Genomic DNA, 17,393 nt, shown 5'->3' on the forward strand with positions numbered 1-17,393 from the left:
CTGTGTGGATTCTGCACGTTTTCCTCGTGTCTGCGTGGGTTTCCTCCGGGTGCTCCGGTTTTCTCCCACAAGTCCTGAAAGACATGGGGCTGGATTGTCCGCCAGTGGGATGCTTCATTTTGCCGGCATCCCGGGGTGTTCTCGACGCCGTGAGGCTGCCCCACATTGGGAAGCCACATTGAGCAGCCAGTGTAACGGGGCATACCGCCGGCGTGCTGAAACAGAAATCTGGCGCGGCGGGTCGGAGAATCCCACCCGTGTTGTTAGGTGAATTGGACATTCTGAATTCTCCTTCCGTATACTCGAACAGGCGCTGGAATGTGGTGACTAGGGGCTTTTCACAGTAACTTCATTGCAGTGTTAATCTAAGCCTACTTGTGACAATAATAAAGATTATTATTATTCCAATTTTACCCTCGTCACCAGTTCAATGGGGAGTCCACAGCGAATTGTAATAAGGATATTTATTTAACAACAACATTATCTACACGAGGCCCGGTTACACCTTCCTGGGTTCTCCCTCCTTTCTGGCCGGCTCTACACTGGCTGGCCTTTTGCCCCAGCGGTTAATATGCCCGCTGGGCCTGGAATTGTTCTGAATTTGTGGCAGCAGAGAGCTGGTACATTTGCATGTCCTGACTCATTTTCTGAATAGCGCCCTCAATGGGAACACGAACCTCACACAATTCAGTCCCGGGAATCTACCAAACAGAATCCTGCCCAATATACTTTCGACTGGATTCTCTGAATCTGGGGCTATGTCCCCATGCCGGCGTGAGAATAGTGGCGTTTTACGCCAGAAAAAATGGCGCAAACCAGCCACCGATTCCTCATTTTGCTGGGGGCCAGCATGCCGGCAGCGTACAGCACCCGGCACAAGCTGCTGATATGGTCCAGAGAGTTGCCGGGTCCATGATCGTGCATGCGCACGGCGGCGGCCTGAAGCGGCCATGCCGTGCTCCATGGCGGAGGCCGCACGCTGACCCAGCCCGTTAAATAGTGCCCCCACCCCATGGCCGGCTCATGCGCCCCGGACTACCCCCCCCCACAATGCCCCCAGCCCCGAATAATATCCCCCCTGCCCACGGTCGGCCCTCCCTTGACTGTGGCGGCGCTCGACTGAGTCTGCAGCCCCCCCCGCCGAGTTCCTGACGGGTGAGACCAGGAGAGATCCATGCCGTCGGGAACTCGGCCGGTCGGGGGCGGAGCATCGGGGGGCAGGCTTCAGGCAACGTCCTGAAGCCGTCGCTACGTGGCGTGGCGTACCCCTAGAGTACGCTGTTTTAGGGGGGGCATCGCATCGCAAAAACTGCACAGCCCCCGATTCTGTCATAAACTTGGATTCTCCGGCCGATCGTTGAACGTGATTTCGGAGGCGGTGGCCAGAGAATCCAGACCCTTTTCTTTCAATTTGATATCATTCTTCACTTTCTTAATTAACCACAGATGGTGTATTCTTCCCAGAGAGTCTTTCGTTATTAATGGAATACATCTTTGTTGAGAGTTAGAAAATATTACCTCAAATGTGTACCGCTGCTTTTCTCCCACCTAATCTTTTAAACTGTTTTCCTTTAGCGAGCTCTGTCTTCATACCCTTATCATTGTCTTTATTTAACTTTATGACACTGGTTTTGGAGTCACATTTCTCACCCAGAACTGAATATGAAATTCTTCAAAATTAATGTTTTGTTTTCTTTTTCTATTTCAGGCCCGACATTGCAGAGAATTTATATGCCATATCATTTTATTACTATGGCCCAATCGGTTGCCTGAGTACAGTTCTCGTAGGATTGATAATCAGCATGCTCACTGGTAAGTTAAATTAAAAATGTAAATTGTGGCAAGTCAGCAACCAGGTTTAGGCAACATTTGTATTCATTGACTTCAATCACATAAATGTTACGGTGCAGGAGGCCATTCAGTCCATTGTGGCTGTACCGGCTCTCCAAATGAGCATTATAACTTAAGACCATCAGACATAGGAGCAGAATTAGGCCACTCGGCCCATCGAGTCTGCTCTGCCATTCAATCATGGCTGCAATTTTTCTCATCCTCATTCTCCCGCCTTCTCCTTACATATTGGGCTGCATTCTTTCGCCCCTCCCGCTACAAGATCGCCACGGGACAAAGGAGAAGGCCATTGACCTCGGGCAGGATTCTCCGGTCGGTAGGTGAACCTGGCTGGAGAATCCCGCTCATTGTTTCTATTATAATAATCATCGAATAATAATCACCTGTTGAATGTCTCGATTGAACCTGCCTCCACCAAACTTCTACGTAGTGCATTCCAGAACCAATCCACTTGCAGTGTTTCACCTCACATTTGTTTCTTTTGTAAATCAGTTTAAATCTGTGCCCTTTTGTTCTTAAACCATAAAACCAGAAGACATAGAAGCAGAATTAGGCTAATCGGCCCACCGAGTCTGCTCCGCTATTCAATATGGCTGATATTTTTCTCATCCTCATTCTCCTGCCTTCTCCTCATAACCCCTGATCCCCTTATTAATCAAGAACCTATCTATCTCTGTCTGAAAGACACTCAGTGATTTGGCCTCCACAGCCTCCTGTGGCAAAGAGTTCCATAGATTCACCACCCTCTGGCTGAAGAAATTCCTCCTCATCTCTGTTTTATACGATTGTCCCTTTAGTCTGAGATTTTGTCCTTTGCTTCTAGTTTTTCCTACAAGTGGAAACATCCTCTCCACGTGCACTCTATCCAGGCCTCGCAGTATCCTGTAAGTTTCAAGAAGATCCCCCCCTCGTCCTTCTAAACTCCAAAGAGTACAGACCCAGAGTCCTCAACAGTTCCTCATACGACAACCTTCTTGATCCTTTTATGAGCAGGAACAGTTTGTCCCTGTCTACTCTGTCCAGCCCCCTCATGATATTGAACATCTCTATCAAATCTCCTCTTGGCCTTCTTCTCTTTAAGGTGAACAGTCCCAACCTCTCCAATCTATCCTCATAGCTGAAGTTTCTCATACCTGGAACCATTCTTGTCAACCTCTTCTGCACTCTCTCCAATGTGTTAACATTCTTCCTATATTGTGACATCCAGAACTGAACACAGAACTCCAGCTAAGACTAACTAGTGTCTTGCATAAGTTCATCATACGTTCCATGTACTCTATGGTCCTACTAATAAGTCCCAGGATACTATATCCTTTATTAACATAGAAACAAACAAAATAGAAACAGAAGTAGGCCATTCGGCCCTTCGAGCCTGCTCCACCACTCATTACAATCTTGGCTCATTATCCAACTCCGTAACCTGTACCCGCTTTCCCCCCATATCCTTTGATCCCATTAGCCCCAAGAACTATATCTAACTCTTCTTCACTGCTCTCTCCACCTGTCCTGCGCCTTCACAGATCCATGCACATATACACCCAGGTCCCTCTAATCCTGCACCCCCTGGAGAATTTTACCCCTTATTTATATTATATGTCCATATTCTTCATGAAATTGAATCACCTCAGAATCTCCGCTTTGAACTTCATATTTTTAAAATTCAGTTATAGGATGTGGGTGTCACTTGTTAGGCCAGCATTTATTGACCATCCCAAGTTGCCTTTGAGAAGTTGCTGGTGAGCTGTTGGTTTGACTCGCTACAGTCCCTGAGGTGTAGGTACACCCACAGTGCTATCAGGGAGGGGTATTTCAGGGTATTGATCCAGCAACAGTGAAGGAATGGCAATACATTTCATTCATCCAGGCAAGTGTATTTTATGGAATATTCCATCACACTCCTGACTTGTGCCTTGTAGATGGTGGACAGGCTCTGGGGAGTCAGGAGGTGATTTACTCGCCACAATATTCTTAGCCTTTGACCTGCTGTTGTAGCCACAGTATTTATATGAAATGAAATAAAAATCGCTTATTGTCACGAGTAGGCTTCAATAAAGTTACTGTGAAAAGCCCCTAGTCGCCACATTCCGGCGCCTGTTCAGGGAGGCTGTTACGGGAATCGAACCGTGCTGCTGGCTCGTCCAGTTAAATTTCTCATCAATGGTAACTCCCAGGATGTTGCTAGTAGGAGATTCAATAATATATTTTTTTATCTATTTCATTACAAACATGTATCAAAACAGATTACAGCAAATAAACGCCCCGGGAAACATACTTCCCAGCAATCAACTACACAGTCTGTACAGTTTCTTTCCCTTTTTCACCACCCCACCTCCCTTCTCGTAATGAACAGCTCCTCAAATACAGTCACAAACAACAAAGCCCCCAGCAGAAAGTGAAATATGAAAAACAGTGAGACAGCGAATAGTTAAGTCAAAGTATAGATTGATTCCGGAAAGAGAGAGAGAGAGAAAGAGAGAGAGATGGTCGAAAATCCATCACAGTTATACCAAATCATATTAAACTTTAGCCATCTATCTACACCCCAATGTAATTCTAATTGGTTTGGATTAACATCAAATGAGTTTGATTTGAGGGTTAGTTGTCACTCGTTCATAGGCAACATTAACCTAAAATGTATTCTTGTATGAGCTATGGAATGTGATTTGGCTTCCTTATCGCAAACTGCTTGAACTGGATTCTTGCTGAGGACAATAGTGAAATTATGTTGCTGTGCCGTTGCCATGGAGTCTGCACTGTCCTTGGTCACTTTATCTTGCAAATGTATTTGTTAGCTGAATAAGAATACTGTTTTAATCTATCGGTTTCTGTGTTCTGCTAAAGCTATGTTTTGAAATGCTGACTGTGTTTTGAAATGACCTGAGGTTATGAGTGAGTTTTAAAATGGTATTTAATAGACTAGGGGCTTAATGCTAAATAGCTATCTTTTACCTATAGAAAATAGCTGGCTTCTACAGAGCCCCTTAACTCATACTTTATCAGGAAGTCGTACAGGTCACCCAACCAAGCCTCTACCCCCGGTGGCGATGCTGACCGCCACTCCAGTAAAATTCACCTCCGTGCATTCAGAGGCGAAGGCCATGACATCAGCCTTCCTCCTCTCCATGAGCTCCGACTTCTCTGAAACCCCAAATATCGCCACCAAAGTGTCCGGATCCACCTCTTCCTCCACTATCCTGGCTAAGGCCGCGAACAGAATCTTCCCAATTTTGGTGTGATATGGTCAGAAATGATGTGGAGATTCCGGCGTTGGACTGGGGTGAGCACAGTAAGAAGTCTTCCAACACCAGGTTAAAGTCCAACAGGTTTGTTTCGAATCACTAGCTTTCGGAGCACTGCTCCTTCCATTCACCTGAGGAAGGAGCAGTGCCCCGAAAGCTAGTGATTCGAAACAAACCATTGGATATATGGATGTATTCAATGGACCATATAATATCAGTAAATGTGGTTGATGAGAGACCTCTGGATGAATAGTTCTTCATCGATCTCATTGCAACCAAGGACCAGAAGAGTCTGACCAAAAAAGATGAAGGCACAATTTCAAAAAGAATGAAGCTAGTAAGAAATCGCCAGAAACCATCAAAACCAGATGGAAATCAATGGTGTTCCGAAATAACTCATTATTACAATGCGACTTTGACATTAAGACGAGGGCTAACCTCAGTCAGTCTGCCTTTCACAAGCTGGACACACAGCTGAAAGTCGCTGATCGTCCGGGACTGTGGGTATAATGATAATAATCTTTATTGTCACAAGTAGGCTTACATCGACACTGCAATGAAGTTACTGTGAAAAGCCCCTAGTCGCCATCTTTGACGCCTGTTCGGGTACAGAGGGCCAATTCAGATTGTCCAATTCACCTACAAGCACGTCTTTCGGGACTTGTGGGAGGAAACCGGAGCACCCGGAAGAAATGCATGCAGACACAGGGAGAACATGCAGACTCCACAGGTAGTGACCCAAGCCGCAAATCGAACCTGGGACCTTGGATATGAAGCATCAGTGCTGCAAAAGATGGAGACTTCTCGGTGAATGTGAACATGAGCTCTCTGTGAACGACATGAGGTACATGTCACTGTTTTATATTATGGACATGTAAATTGAGTCCATCAAAGGAGTGGTTGTATGTGAATTCCTGAACTTAGTGACTATTACAGATCCCTACACGATATCATAATGTGCACTTTTGATGAGGATTCAGAGGAAGTCCAGGCGGAGGACGACAAATCACACAAACAGATGGAACAGCTCGAGAACATTCCACATTTCCATTGACATTGACATTACCAGTGCAGTAGATAACGGGGAGCCAATGGATGTGGTATATCTGGATTTCCAGAAAGCCTTTGACAAGGTGCCACGCAAAAGGTTGCTGCATAAGATAAAGATGCATGGCATTAAGGGTAAAGTAGCAGCATGGATAGAGGATTGGTTAATTAATAGAAAGCAAAGAGTTGGGATAAATGGGTGTTTCTCTGGTTGGCAATCAGTAGCTAGTGGTGTCCCTCAGGGATCCGTGTTGGGCCCACAATTGTTCACAATTTACATTGATGATTTGGAGTTGGGGACCAAGGGCAATGTGTCCAAGTTTGCAGATGACACTAATATGAGTGGTAAAGCGAAAAGTGCAGAGGATACTGGAAGTCTGCAGAGGGATTTGGATAGGTTAAGTGAATGGGCTCGGGTCTGGCAGATGGAATACAATGTTGACAAATGTGAGGTTATCCATTTTGGTAGGAATAACAGCAAACGGGATTATTATTTTAACGATAAAATATTAAAGCATGCCGCTGTTCAGAGAGACTTGGGTGTGCTAGTGCATGAGTCACAGAAGGTTGGTTTACAAGTGCAACAGGTGATTAAGAAGGCAAATGGAATTTTGTCCTTCATTGCTAGAGGGATGGAGTTTAAGACTAGGGAGGTTATGTTGCAATTGTATACGGTGTTAGTGCGGCCACACCTGGAGTATTGTGTTCAGTTTTGGTCTCCTTACTTGAGAAAGGACGTACTGGCGCTGGAGGGTGTGCAGAGGAGATTCACTAGGTTAATCCCAGAGCTGAAGGGGTTGGATTATGAGGAGAGAGGTTGAGTAGACTGGGACTGTACTCGTTGGAATTTAGAAGGATGAGGGGGGATCTTATAGAAACATTTAATATTATGAAGGGAATAGATAGGATAGATGCGGGCAGGTTGTTTCCACTAGCGGGTGACAGCCGAACTAGGGGGCATAGCCTCAAAATAAGGGGAAGTAGATTTAGGACTGAGTTTAGGAGGAACTTCTTCACCCAAAGGGTTGTGAATCTATGGAATTCCTTGCCCAGTGAAGCAGTTGAGGCTCCTTCATTACATGTTTTTAAGGTAAAGATAGATAGTTTTTTGAAGAATAAAGGGATTAAGGGTTATGGTGTTCGGGCCGGAAAGTGGAGCTGAGTCCACAAAAGATCAGCCATGATCTAATTGAATGGCGGAGCAGGCTCGAGGGGCCAGATGGCCTACTCCTGCTCCTAGTTCTTATGTTCTTATGTTCTTATTTCGGGTTAACAGTCTTCGAGAAGGTGTCTGGGCTCAGTGGCAGGATACAGGAGCATGACAAACCCATATTGAAGCATCTACAAGATGTGAATGTTAATTGTTCAGAGCATGAGATGCCGAGGAGCGTCACTCTGGAGTTTAAGTTCAAGCCCATATGAGTATTTCACAAATGAGGTGATTACGAAAGTATACCAGATGGACTCATGGCCTGACAAGCTTGAATCTTCATTCTTTGATGAACTAGAAATCAATTACAGGCTGTAAAATCGACTGGAGGGAGAGCACAAATGTCACATTGAAAACAATTAAAACTGGCTGAAGCACAAAGGTCAAAGCACTCGCAGAATGGTTAAGAAAACTGTACCAAATGAACCATTCTTTAATTTCTTTAGTCCTCCTGAAGTACCACAGCCTGGAATGTTAAATAAGATCACGGAAGCGAAACCCGAAGCAGACTTTGAAATTGGCTGCCTCCTGCGTGAACACATAATTCCATGTGTAATGTTTGTATTTTATGGGAGAAATTATTGCTGAATCCGACGTTGAGTACTACAGAGATATATATGATGATTTTGAAGATGATGCGGAAAGTAATTGCGTGGAAGGTGAGCCAACCAATATGAAATGCTCGTAAATCTCTTTCACAGGAGCAATGATGGGCCTGATGAAAAAGCCCAAGAAGTTATAGAATAGAACAGTACAGCACAGAACAGGCCCTTCGGCCCTCGATGTTGTGCCGAGCAATGATCACCCTACTTAAACCCACGTAACCCGTATACCCGGAACCCAACAATCCCCCCATTAACCTTACACTATGGGCAATTTAACATGGCCAATCCACCTAACCCGCACATCTTTGGACTGTGGGAGGAAACCGGAGCACCCGGAGGAAACCCACGCACACACGGGGAGGACGTGCAGACTCCACTCAGACAGTGACCCAGCCTGGAATCGAACCTGGGAACCTGGAGCTGTGAAGCATTGATGCTAACCACCATGCTACCGTAAGGCCTAAGTTCTACTCCGGTGGTTTGGCGGGAGTGACGAGGTGGTCATGAGGGACACCCAGACCACCCTGGACACTGGGAAGGGCGGGAGCTCTGAGATGGCACACTCCAAAATAAAAACTGAGGTCGCAGTGGCTGATACCTCGGCAGTCCAGTTACTGAACAAGCTAGAAACAGAAGGCATCACACCAATCTTGGAAAAGTTTGCTCCAGAGGAACTTGGCGAATCGTTTCAGGCCTCTGAAATGGTTCCGGTAGTTGACTCCCTGATCCTCGAGGATACTGAGGATGAGTGGGAAGATATTTATGATTTGGGCTCTGATGTTGAAGAGAATGACAACTCCGAGAGTGAATCAGCGGAGGAGCTGATGACTATCTCAAGCTGATGACAATGCAGCTCAAGGATCACACATATATTCTCGAACAAGACCAGGATGACCCGACAGCAGGGTCATCAGATCCGGAGAGTAATTTCCAGTGATGAGGAGCCATTGAGCGTTGCTCCAGCGAGCCAAGAAGGGGCGGCACCTGTTGCCATAGATCTAACCTCCACCCAGGCACCAGAAAGCGAAGCGCTCCAACATCCAGTTGAGGCCGCAGAATTGAACATGGTCACACAACCCAGGCTCCACCTGAGCACCCGCATACTTCCGAGCACAGGGTGCAGACCAGCACTGAACCAGGAGCTGCCGAGCTCAAACATAAAAAGAAAAAAATTCGCAAACTAATTGTTCAAACAAGAAGGAGGAAGATCAGAAGACTGGGGGAGCTAGATCATCCCACTGACAAAAGTAAAAGAGAAGAAGGTGAGACCACGATTGACGAGCCAGAGACAGAAGAGACAGAAAACGTACAGCGATGCAGCACACAGCGTTGTAAAAAAAAAAGAAGCTGATGATGCACATGTGGCAATCACAGATGCATGCCTTCCAAAGGGACAGAGTAAAGAGGATACAAAGCAAGAGACTGGCACGTAAACAAGTCTTTGAAAAGGCTGGCAACTGGCCAAAGCAACAGGGGTGATCCCGTGAGGGACAGACACTGACCAGACATATGATGTTTATGGAAACACGAGTTAAACCTGTTATAATGTTTATGCTTGTTACTAATGTATGGAAGTAATCATGTTTATAAACAAACTTCAATATCTCCGAAGGAAGGGGGATGTGGTGATATACCTGGAGAAAGTGTATATAGTTGATGGTGCGACCTCCAACCAGCAGGAGGCAGTACCGATCCACCATACGGTCTCGGACAGTGGTCATGGTACAAGGCACACTGATATAAGTCAGGGGAGATCCGGTGATCCAAGAAGATTGTAAGACCTACAATAGGACAGTCGTGCATCGGGGTAGTTCCAGGGGCGTCTTGAGAAACTCCATAACTTGCGCTGTATCTGGTGTTACCTTACCATGTGTACATTAATAAAAATCCTGGTTTAGAGAAGTCACCTTGCTAGACAACGAACACAACACAGTCCTTCCTGCAACCTTCCCTGAATACCCCCAGGCTCCAATGACTGCAGTCCCTGTCCCCACCACACTCCCATTCACTAGCCAAACTTTATTTGCTAATGTGGTGACCCTCCTCCACACCACATCCTCAGCAACTCGGCCCCACGTACCCAAACACCTACCTCACTCACACCGAGAAACGGAATGGAACTGCAACAAGAAGGACAAACTCAGAACACATGTAAATAACACCCCCCCCCCCCCAATTTAAGAGTCAGAAATAAAACCCCAAACAAATAGAAAATCCTCAGTAAGAGAAAACAATCCCCGTCTCCACCAACAAGTCCAAGTCCCAACTCTCATCTCAGTCCCAGTCCTTTAGCCTTAACGGACGCCTTCGCTGTCTACACCATCTCAGAATAAAAGTGCTTAGAGTTGTGAGTCACTCTCAGCTTCGCTGGGTAGACCACTCCACATCTCATTCCGCTACTGTACAATGCCGCCTTCACCTGTCCAAAGGCCGGCCACCTTCTCGCCAACTCCGCCATCAGATCTTGGTATATGCGCATACCAACACCCTCCCATTTCACATCTCGCCTCTGCTTCGGCCAGCTCAAAACCTTTTCCTTCACGTGGTAACTGTGGAAGCAGACCATAACCGCCCTTGATGGCTCATTCGGTTTAGGCTTCGGCCTGAGTGAACGATGTGCCCTGTCCAACTCGTAGTGGGAGGGTTCTTCCCCCTCTCCCATCAACTCAACAAACATCTTTGCATCCAGTCAACCTTGGGCCCTCCACCCCCTTGGGCAGGCCCACGATTCTCAAATTTTGACTCCTCAGCCTGTTCTCCAGGTCCTTCACCTTGACTCTGAGCCCTTTGTTGACCTCCACCACCCTCTGGAGTTCCTCATCCATCGAGGTGAACTGGTCGCTGTGCTGTGACAGTGCCTCCTCCACCCACTTCAACTTCTCTCTTTGCTCTCGCACCTCGACCGGCATCTTCATCACTGTCGCCTTTACCGGGGCAATAGCTTCCTCCGCCCAGTCTTTAAGCAAAGCTGTCATCTCCCTCTGAAGCACCTCCAAATGCTTGGCAACAGCCTTTCAAACTCCACCACAGCATCTATTGTTCCTCCTGGATGGGGGTCACAACTGATAGTCACATAAACTACATATGCTGTTAATTATTGTCACACAAATTAATCCTTAACCCTTAATAAAACTATCCCACAGACTAAAAATCAATAAATGTCAGACAGACTTTAATTCAGCAAGTGATAACTGTTACTCAACTCACAAATTTGACTCGCGTGTCATCGTAATCACAACAGCTGACTAAGTTTTCTTGAAGGTTGCCTTACTGGTCATCAAGTCCTTGACTTAGGGTAATCTTCTGTGATGGTTGTTCCCAGGGTTTCTCTGATGAAGCTTTGAATCCCTGCTTCTTTATACGATTTCTTCCAGATTTTTGAAGGTTCGATGTTGTCAGTTTTACGACCCTCTGGTTGCCGAGGTTGTATTTTACAGATCTAGTAAAGAGGATCCATTTGTTCCATTTTGCCATAACGCAGTTTGCAGTTAACAGTTTCTGTGACTACAAAGGTTGTCTGGTTCCTTTGCTCAAGATCTGTTATTGTCACCTGGTTTCAATCATACTCTTGCTTTCTTTGTCACTGTTGGGCTGGATTCTCTGCTGGTGGGATTCTCCATTGCACCGGCAGCACACCCACACCCGGGGATTTCCCGATGGTGCGGTGCTGCATCCGATGGGAAACTCCATTGGCCGGCTGGCAGGATGGAGAATCCCGCTGCCGGCAGGGACGTGCCGCATCAAAAAACTGGTGCGGCGGGACGGGGAATCCCGCCCATTATCTGCTTCATCACATAGTTGCTAATGATCTCCTTTGAGGCCCGGGCCTCCTGCTGTGCTGCATCTTGTTGGAGAAACAGCATTTCCAAAAAGTCTCCAGAAAGCCTCTGTGATTTCTTTTGTAGCTTTGTTACTTGGCCACATTTGCCATCAGGCTACGGTGCCTCTTGTAACTTGGCCAGTAGGTTTAGGACCAGGGCTACATTTCATTAAAATTTTCAGTCCATGAGAAATAGATAGAGCAAAACTATTTCAGCTGATTGAGAAGTCTGAGACTAGGGGCCATAATACAAAAATTAGAGCCAAACTTTTCAGGTGTCAAATGAAGAAATACATTTACACACAGAGGGTGGTGGATATTTTGTACTTTCTTCTGCAAATGGCAATTGATGGCAATCAATTGATAATTTTAAATGAGTTGAGACTTCTGTTAGTTAAAGGCATTACTATTTCTGGGACAAAGGGAGGTACATGGAGTGAAGTCGAAGATTAACCATGGTCTCGGTGAATGGAAGAACAGGCTTGAGGGGCTGAATTACCCCTTTATGTTTCTTTATTCCCAAGTTCCTGTAGCAACTCACCAAGGCTTCTTCATCAGTACTGCATGAGATTTTATCCTCTGCTACCTAAAAGGATAGGAGTAACATGTGCTTGGGAATACCATCATTTTCAAATTCCCTCCAAGTCTCTCTCACTCCTGCCTTGGACATATATTGCTGTCGCTAAGTTAAAAATCTGTAATTCCTTACTTAACACCTCTGTAAAGTATCTCCTCCACACAGAGAGCAGCGAGCCAAAAAGTTGGCTCAGCCACACCTCCTCATTTAGGGCAGCTAAGGATGGGTATGCTAGTGATGCCCATAATGCAAGGATGAATGAAAAAAAAAAATTTCTGATAAATTTAGAGTACCCAATTCATTTTTTCCAATTAAGGGGCAGTTGAGTGTGACCAATCCTCCTACCCTGCACATCTTTGGGTTGTGGGGGCGAAACCCACGCAAAGACGGGGAGAATGTGCAAACCCCACACGGACAGTGACCCAGAGCCGGGATTGAACCTGGGACCTCGGCAACGTGAGGCAGCAGGGTTAACCCACCATGCTGCCAGGATGAATGAAAGAATAATTGTGAATTGCTTTAGATTGTGCGAGGAAATAAACATAGAAGGAAGCTATTCAGCCCTTTGAGCTAGCTCTTTAGTTGAACTGTCCATTTAGATCCATTTCCCTCCCCTTTCCCCATAGCAGCATGGTTTTTCCACTTCAAATATTTATACTGTTTTCATCACTCTTTCAGGCATTGCATTCCAGATCATCATTAAAAAATTGTCAGAAAACACTGTTCCCATATGTATTTTCTGGTTCTTTTATCAATCACCTTAAATTTGTGTTCTTTGGTTACCAACTTTCTGCTGCTGAATCCATTTTCTCTTATTCATGGCTTTGAACACCTCCATTAAATCTGTTCTAATGTGAAGAACTCAGTCTTTGCACATAACTTAATTCTCAATCCATCGAGCCATTCTGGTAAATCCCCTCAACCTCTTCAAGATCTTCAGATTCTACCTAAAGTGTGGTTCCCAGAATTGAAGAAAGTACTCCAGCTGGCACTGAACCAGTGTTTTATGAAGAAGCTATAGATCTCAGTCTTTGTAGTTATTGGAAATATTACAATAAATCCAATGTTGCATTGTGTTTTTAACTGTCTGATGCAGGTGGAACTGAAAATGTGGACCCTTGTCTGATTGCTCCCATAGTACACACCATTTACAAATACGTTTTCAAGGACAAACTAAACTCATCAATCCCAGAGACAGTAAGATACTTATAAGGCAATTAATTATATTTGCAGATGTACTACTCTGGAATTAATTCATATTAATCATTCTCTTTTCTTTCTTTCACGTAGAGTGACAACTTGATAACTACACCTGTGCCCAAACAAAGTTCCAAAGGCTGTGTGGACTCACCAGTTTTAAATCCTATAAAATCAACCAGACTATAATATTGTTTATGGAAAATTGTCTGTGATAATATATCACTAACTTCCTCTGAGTTAAGTTTTTTAACAAATTGTCAGATTCTACCAAGTCGATGTTAATTATCTCTGTGCTTGTAGTTATGTAAAACTTGCCTTCTGTTTTGCGCACCTGCCGACCCCACTTCCAATGGCTACTACTCTCTTTACAGCCATTGTCAGACTGTGCATCTATAACCTTCATGCATGTAGTGAAAATCAATACCTGAACAAGCTCCATGTAGATCGGTAGCAATGAAATTGCTTCATTCCAGCTGAACCTACCCCACCCAACCTGCCTGGGGCTCTTGCTTTTGTTTTGTAACTACCTCCTCCTTTGCTGCCAACATTTTTTATCATTCATTCATGGGATGTACACATTGCTGTCTCGGCCAGCCTTTATCGGTCATCCCTAATTGCCTTTGAGAAGGGGGAATGGCTGCTTTGGAGTTTATAGTTTAGTTGCATTCAAGACTGGATTCTTCAGTTTGGGTCTCCCAAGAGGGTAAACCTGATTTCTGTCTCAGTCATAGATTTTGACGCATATGCCACCACCAGCAAATCGCCACCTGCACCCTATCGCAGAAGCACCAATACCGTCCTAAGACACATCAGTGGAAATCTTGGTCTTTTTTTTCCAATTAAGGGGCAATTTCGCGTGGCCAATCCATCAACCCTGCACATCTTTGGATTGTGGGGGTGAAACCCACGCAGACACGGGGAGAACGTACAAACTCCACACGGACAGTGACCCAGGGCCAGGATTCAAACCCAGGTTCTCAGCGCCATAGTCCCAGTGCTAGCCACTGCGCCATGTTAAATCTTGATCTTCTTAAACAAGTCAAAGAATGCAAGAACAGGCGCTGTCGTTAGTGAGACGCACGGCTCTTTCCACCCCTACTCACTGAAAAACAGTGGGCTGGATTCTCCGTAGCCCAACGGTGAAATCGTGTCGGTGATTGGCTGCGTAGAATGGATTCCGACGCTAGAAACGGGACCGGTGCCGGTTTAACGCCAGTCCGCCATGCTCTGTCCCCTCCAAATCGATATCATTGTGACATGCACCGCACACCATTTCAACGCCATTGGTGCATCATCGGCTGGCCCACCCATGATGCTCCGCCACCGATGGGCCGGAGTTCTGACGGCACTGGCCACATGTGGTCCCAGCAGTTGGGAACCCGGCATGTCGGCTGCAGAGAATGTCCAGCGCCACCACACTCATCCAGGGTCCATGGTGCTGGCCTTGGGGGGCTTCTGCAAGGGCTGGGGGGACTGGTGGGGTGTTTCCAGCGGGTGGGCTATCGGGCTGCGGTTCGTGGGTTAGGGCTTGAGCACGGCCGGCGCCATGTTTTACTGCGCGACCAGTGAAGGTCGTCAGCCCTGCACATGCGCAGCCTGGGACCCGGCTATTCTCTGGCTGTTTTCAGCGTGACCCATGGGACTTTCACGCAGTGCAGGTACTAGACCCTCACCAGTATCAATTAGGGGTTCGTGCGATTTTCCAGACATGATATTCCCACGGATTATCCATTCGTGTCGGCACTAAGCCTCAGAAACAGAGAATCCAGCCCAACATCTTTTCTTTTGCTTTGTTTGTCCCTTGTTCCGCACTGTAACCAATCAAGTGATTGTTGATATACATTCGTCGATGTACTTTGTCAATTATTCTTTTTGTCTCCTGTGTACGTACCGTGGACGTTCTATTGGCCACAGAAAAATACTTTTCACTGTACTTCGGTACATGTGACAATAAATCAATCAATCAATTATGGATTCCTAAGCTGGGAGGTCTTGGAGAAAAGGTTAGGAATAAATTTTCCCACAAAGTTAATCATTCCCAGTATGCACAAGATGCCCTTTTTGTCCGTGGGCAGTGGCATCTGAAAAATTGCCTTTGATTTTTTTCATTAACTGGCTGCACACCTTTTACCGAGAGCCTATCTCCCAAAAAAAGTAATTATGTCAACGCCGACTTGACATTTAGCCTGATCGAGTTTGAGGCCATTCTTGCTGACTCGTTGGAGGACTTGAAACAGCCTTCTGGCAGTCTCCTCTCGCGTGGATCCCCAGATTATGATGTTGTCCGCGTACCCGGTAATCTTTCCACTACATGTTCCATGGCCTGATGAAAGATTTCAGACGCTGAGATGATGCCGAATGGCACTGGCAGGAAGCAGTAATGCCCAAAAGGTGTGTTGAAAGTCCAGAATGTTGTACTCGCCTCATTGAGCTTAAGCTGCCAGAAGCCTGCGACATACCCAGCTTGCTGAAGCATGTTGCTCCAGCCATCTCGCATGCTATTTCTTCCCTCTTCAGGATAGGGTAGCGCTCTCTCCTAATACTCAGGTTGAGATCCTTGGAGTCTATTCACATCCTCAGGTCGCCATTCCTCTTTCTCATGCAGACCATGGAGTTGACCCATTCAGTGGGCTCTTCTATACGCCTGATGACGCCCAAGGCCGTCATCTTTTGTAGTTCATCCTTGAATTTGTCCCTCAGCGGAGCAGACACCCTCTCAAGTCTGCTCAGGATCTTAATGTTTCAATAAGGTCACTTCTCATTCTTCTAAACTCCTGTGAATAGAGGTCCAAAACTTTCCTGGCAGGATAACCCCTTTATCCCAAGAATCAGTAAATTAATAGAACGTGGACATTGAATAATTATTATAATAATCTTTATTATTATCACAAGTAGGCTTACATTAACGCTGCAATTAAGTTGCTGTGAAAATCCCCAAGCCGCCACATTCCGATGCCTGTTCAGGTACACTGAGGGAGAATTCAGAATGTCCAATTCACCTGCCCACACGTCTTTCAGGGCTAAATACATAATATTGATCCAAATATCCAGGGAACAACTGGGTCCTCTGCCAAAACAAGAGTGTTCATAAAGGTCCAAAAATGTATTTTTTAAGAGAAGTTGCCATTAAGGCCCAATTACAACAATCTGCAAGGAGCTATTTAGCTCAAATTGACGTAGCAATGTACCATAGAGGTAATGTGATCATTTTAATTGACATTTAAGTGACACCTCACTGAACAAGCTATCCACGACTTACTCAGCATCGCAGATATTCCACAGTGAAACCACCCTCAGCTCCAGCTCTGAAATGCGGTTAGCCAGGAGCTGCAGCTGGACACAACTCCTGCACATGTGGTCACCAGGGACGACTGAAGCTTCCAAGATTCGCCACGTAGCACAGGAGGAGCATATCATGGGTTCGTGCTCTCCTACCACGACTAACCTTAAACACCTTATTTACTCCCTTTATTAGCAAAACATTATACTGACAGAAGTATATCATTAAGTTACCTCCCAGACGGCAACTTTACTTTCTTTACCCTACTTTGCTCACTTATATTACAGGTGACTGTCTGTGTGGAGTGTGCATATTCTCCCCGTTTCTGCTTGGGTTTCCTCTGGGTTCTCTGGTTTACTCCCATATTCCATAGATGTGCAGGTTAGGTGGATTGGTCTTGCTAAAATTGCCCCTTAGTGTCCAAATATGTGCAGGTGAAATGGGATTACAGGGATAAGGGGGGGGAAGTGGGCTGAGGTGGGGATCTCTTTGGAGGGCTGGTGCAGACTTGATGGGCTGAATGGCCTCCATTACTGTAGGGATTCAATGGTTCTATTATAATGA

The 17,393-nt window shown here is 45.8% G+C and overlaps 1 protein-coding gene across 1 annotated transcript in view; it reads left to right on the forward strand.

Annotated features, from left to right (window-relative positions):
* Positions 1-14,457, forward strand: part of LOC119953565 (sodium-coupled monocarboxylate transporter 1-like) — a 221,685-nt gene extending 207,228 nt beyond the window's left edge. Inside the window, exons 16-18 of the mRNA XM_038777958.1 lie at positions 1,709-1,812; positions 13,446-13,546; positions 13,640-14,457. Of these exons, the coding sequence (XP_038633886.1) occupies positions 1,709-1,812; positions 13,446-13,546; positions 13,640-13,735 (301 nt within the window). The 3' untranslated portion in view covers positions 13,736-14,457. The remainder of the gene's footprint in view (positions 1-1,708; positions 1,813-13,445; positions 13,547-13,639) is intronic.
* The last annotated feature ends 2,936 nt before the right edge of the window (positions 14,458-17,393 follow it).

The sequence above is a fragment of the Scyliorhinus canicula genome, chromosome 18 (genome assembly GCF_902713615.1).
Source record: "Scyliorhinus canicula chromosome 18, sScyCan1.1, whole genome shotgun sequence".
NCBI classification, from domain to species: domain Eukaryota; kingdom Metazoa; phylum Chordata; class Chondrichthyes; order Carcharhiniformes; family Scyliorhinidae; genus Scyliorhinus; species Scyliorhinus canicula.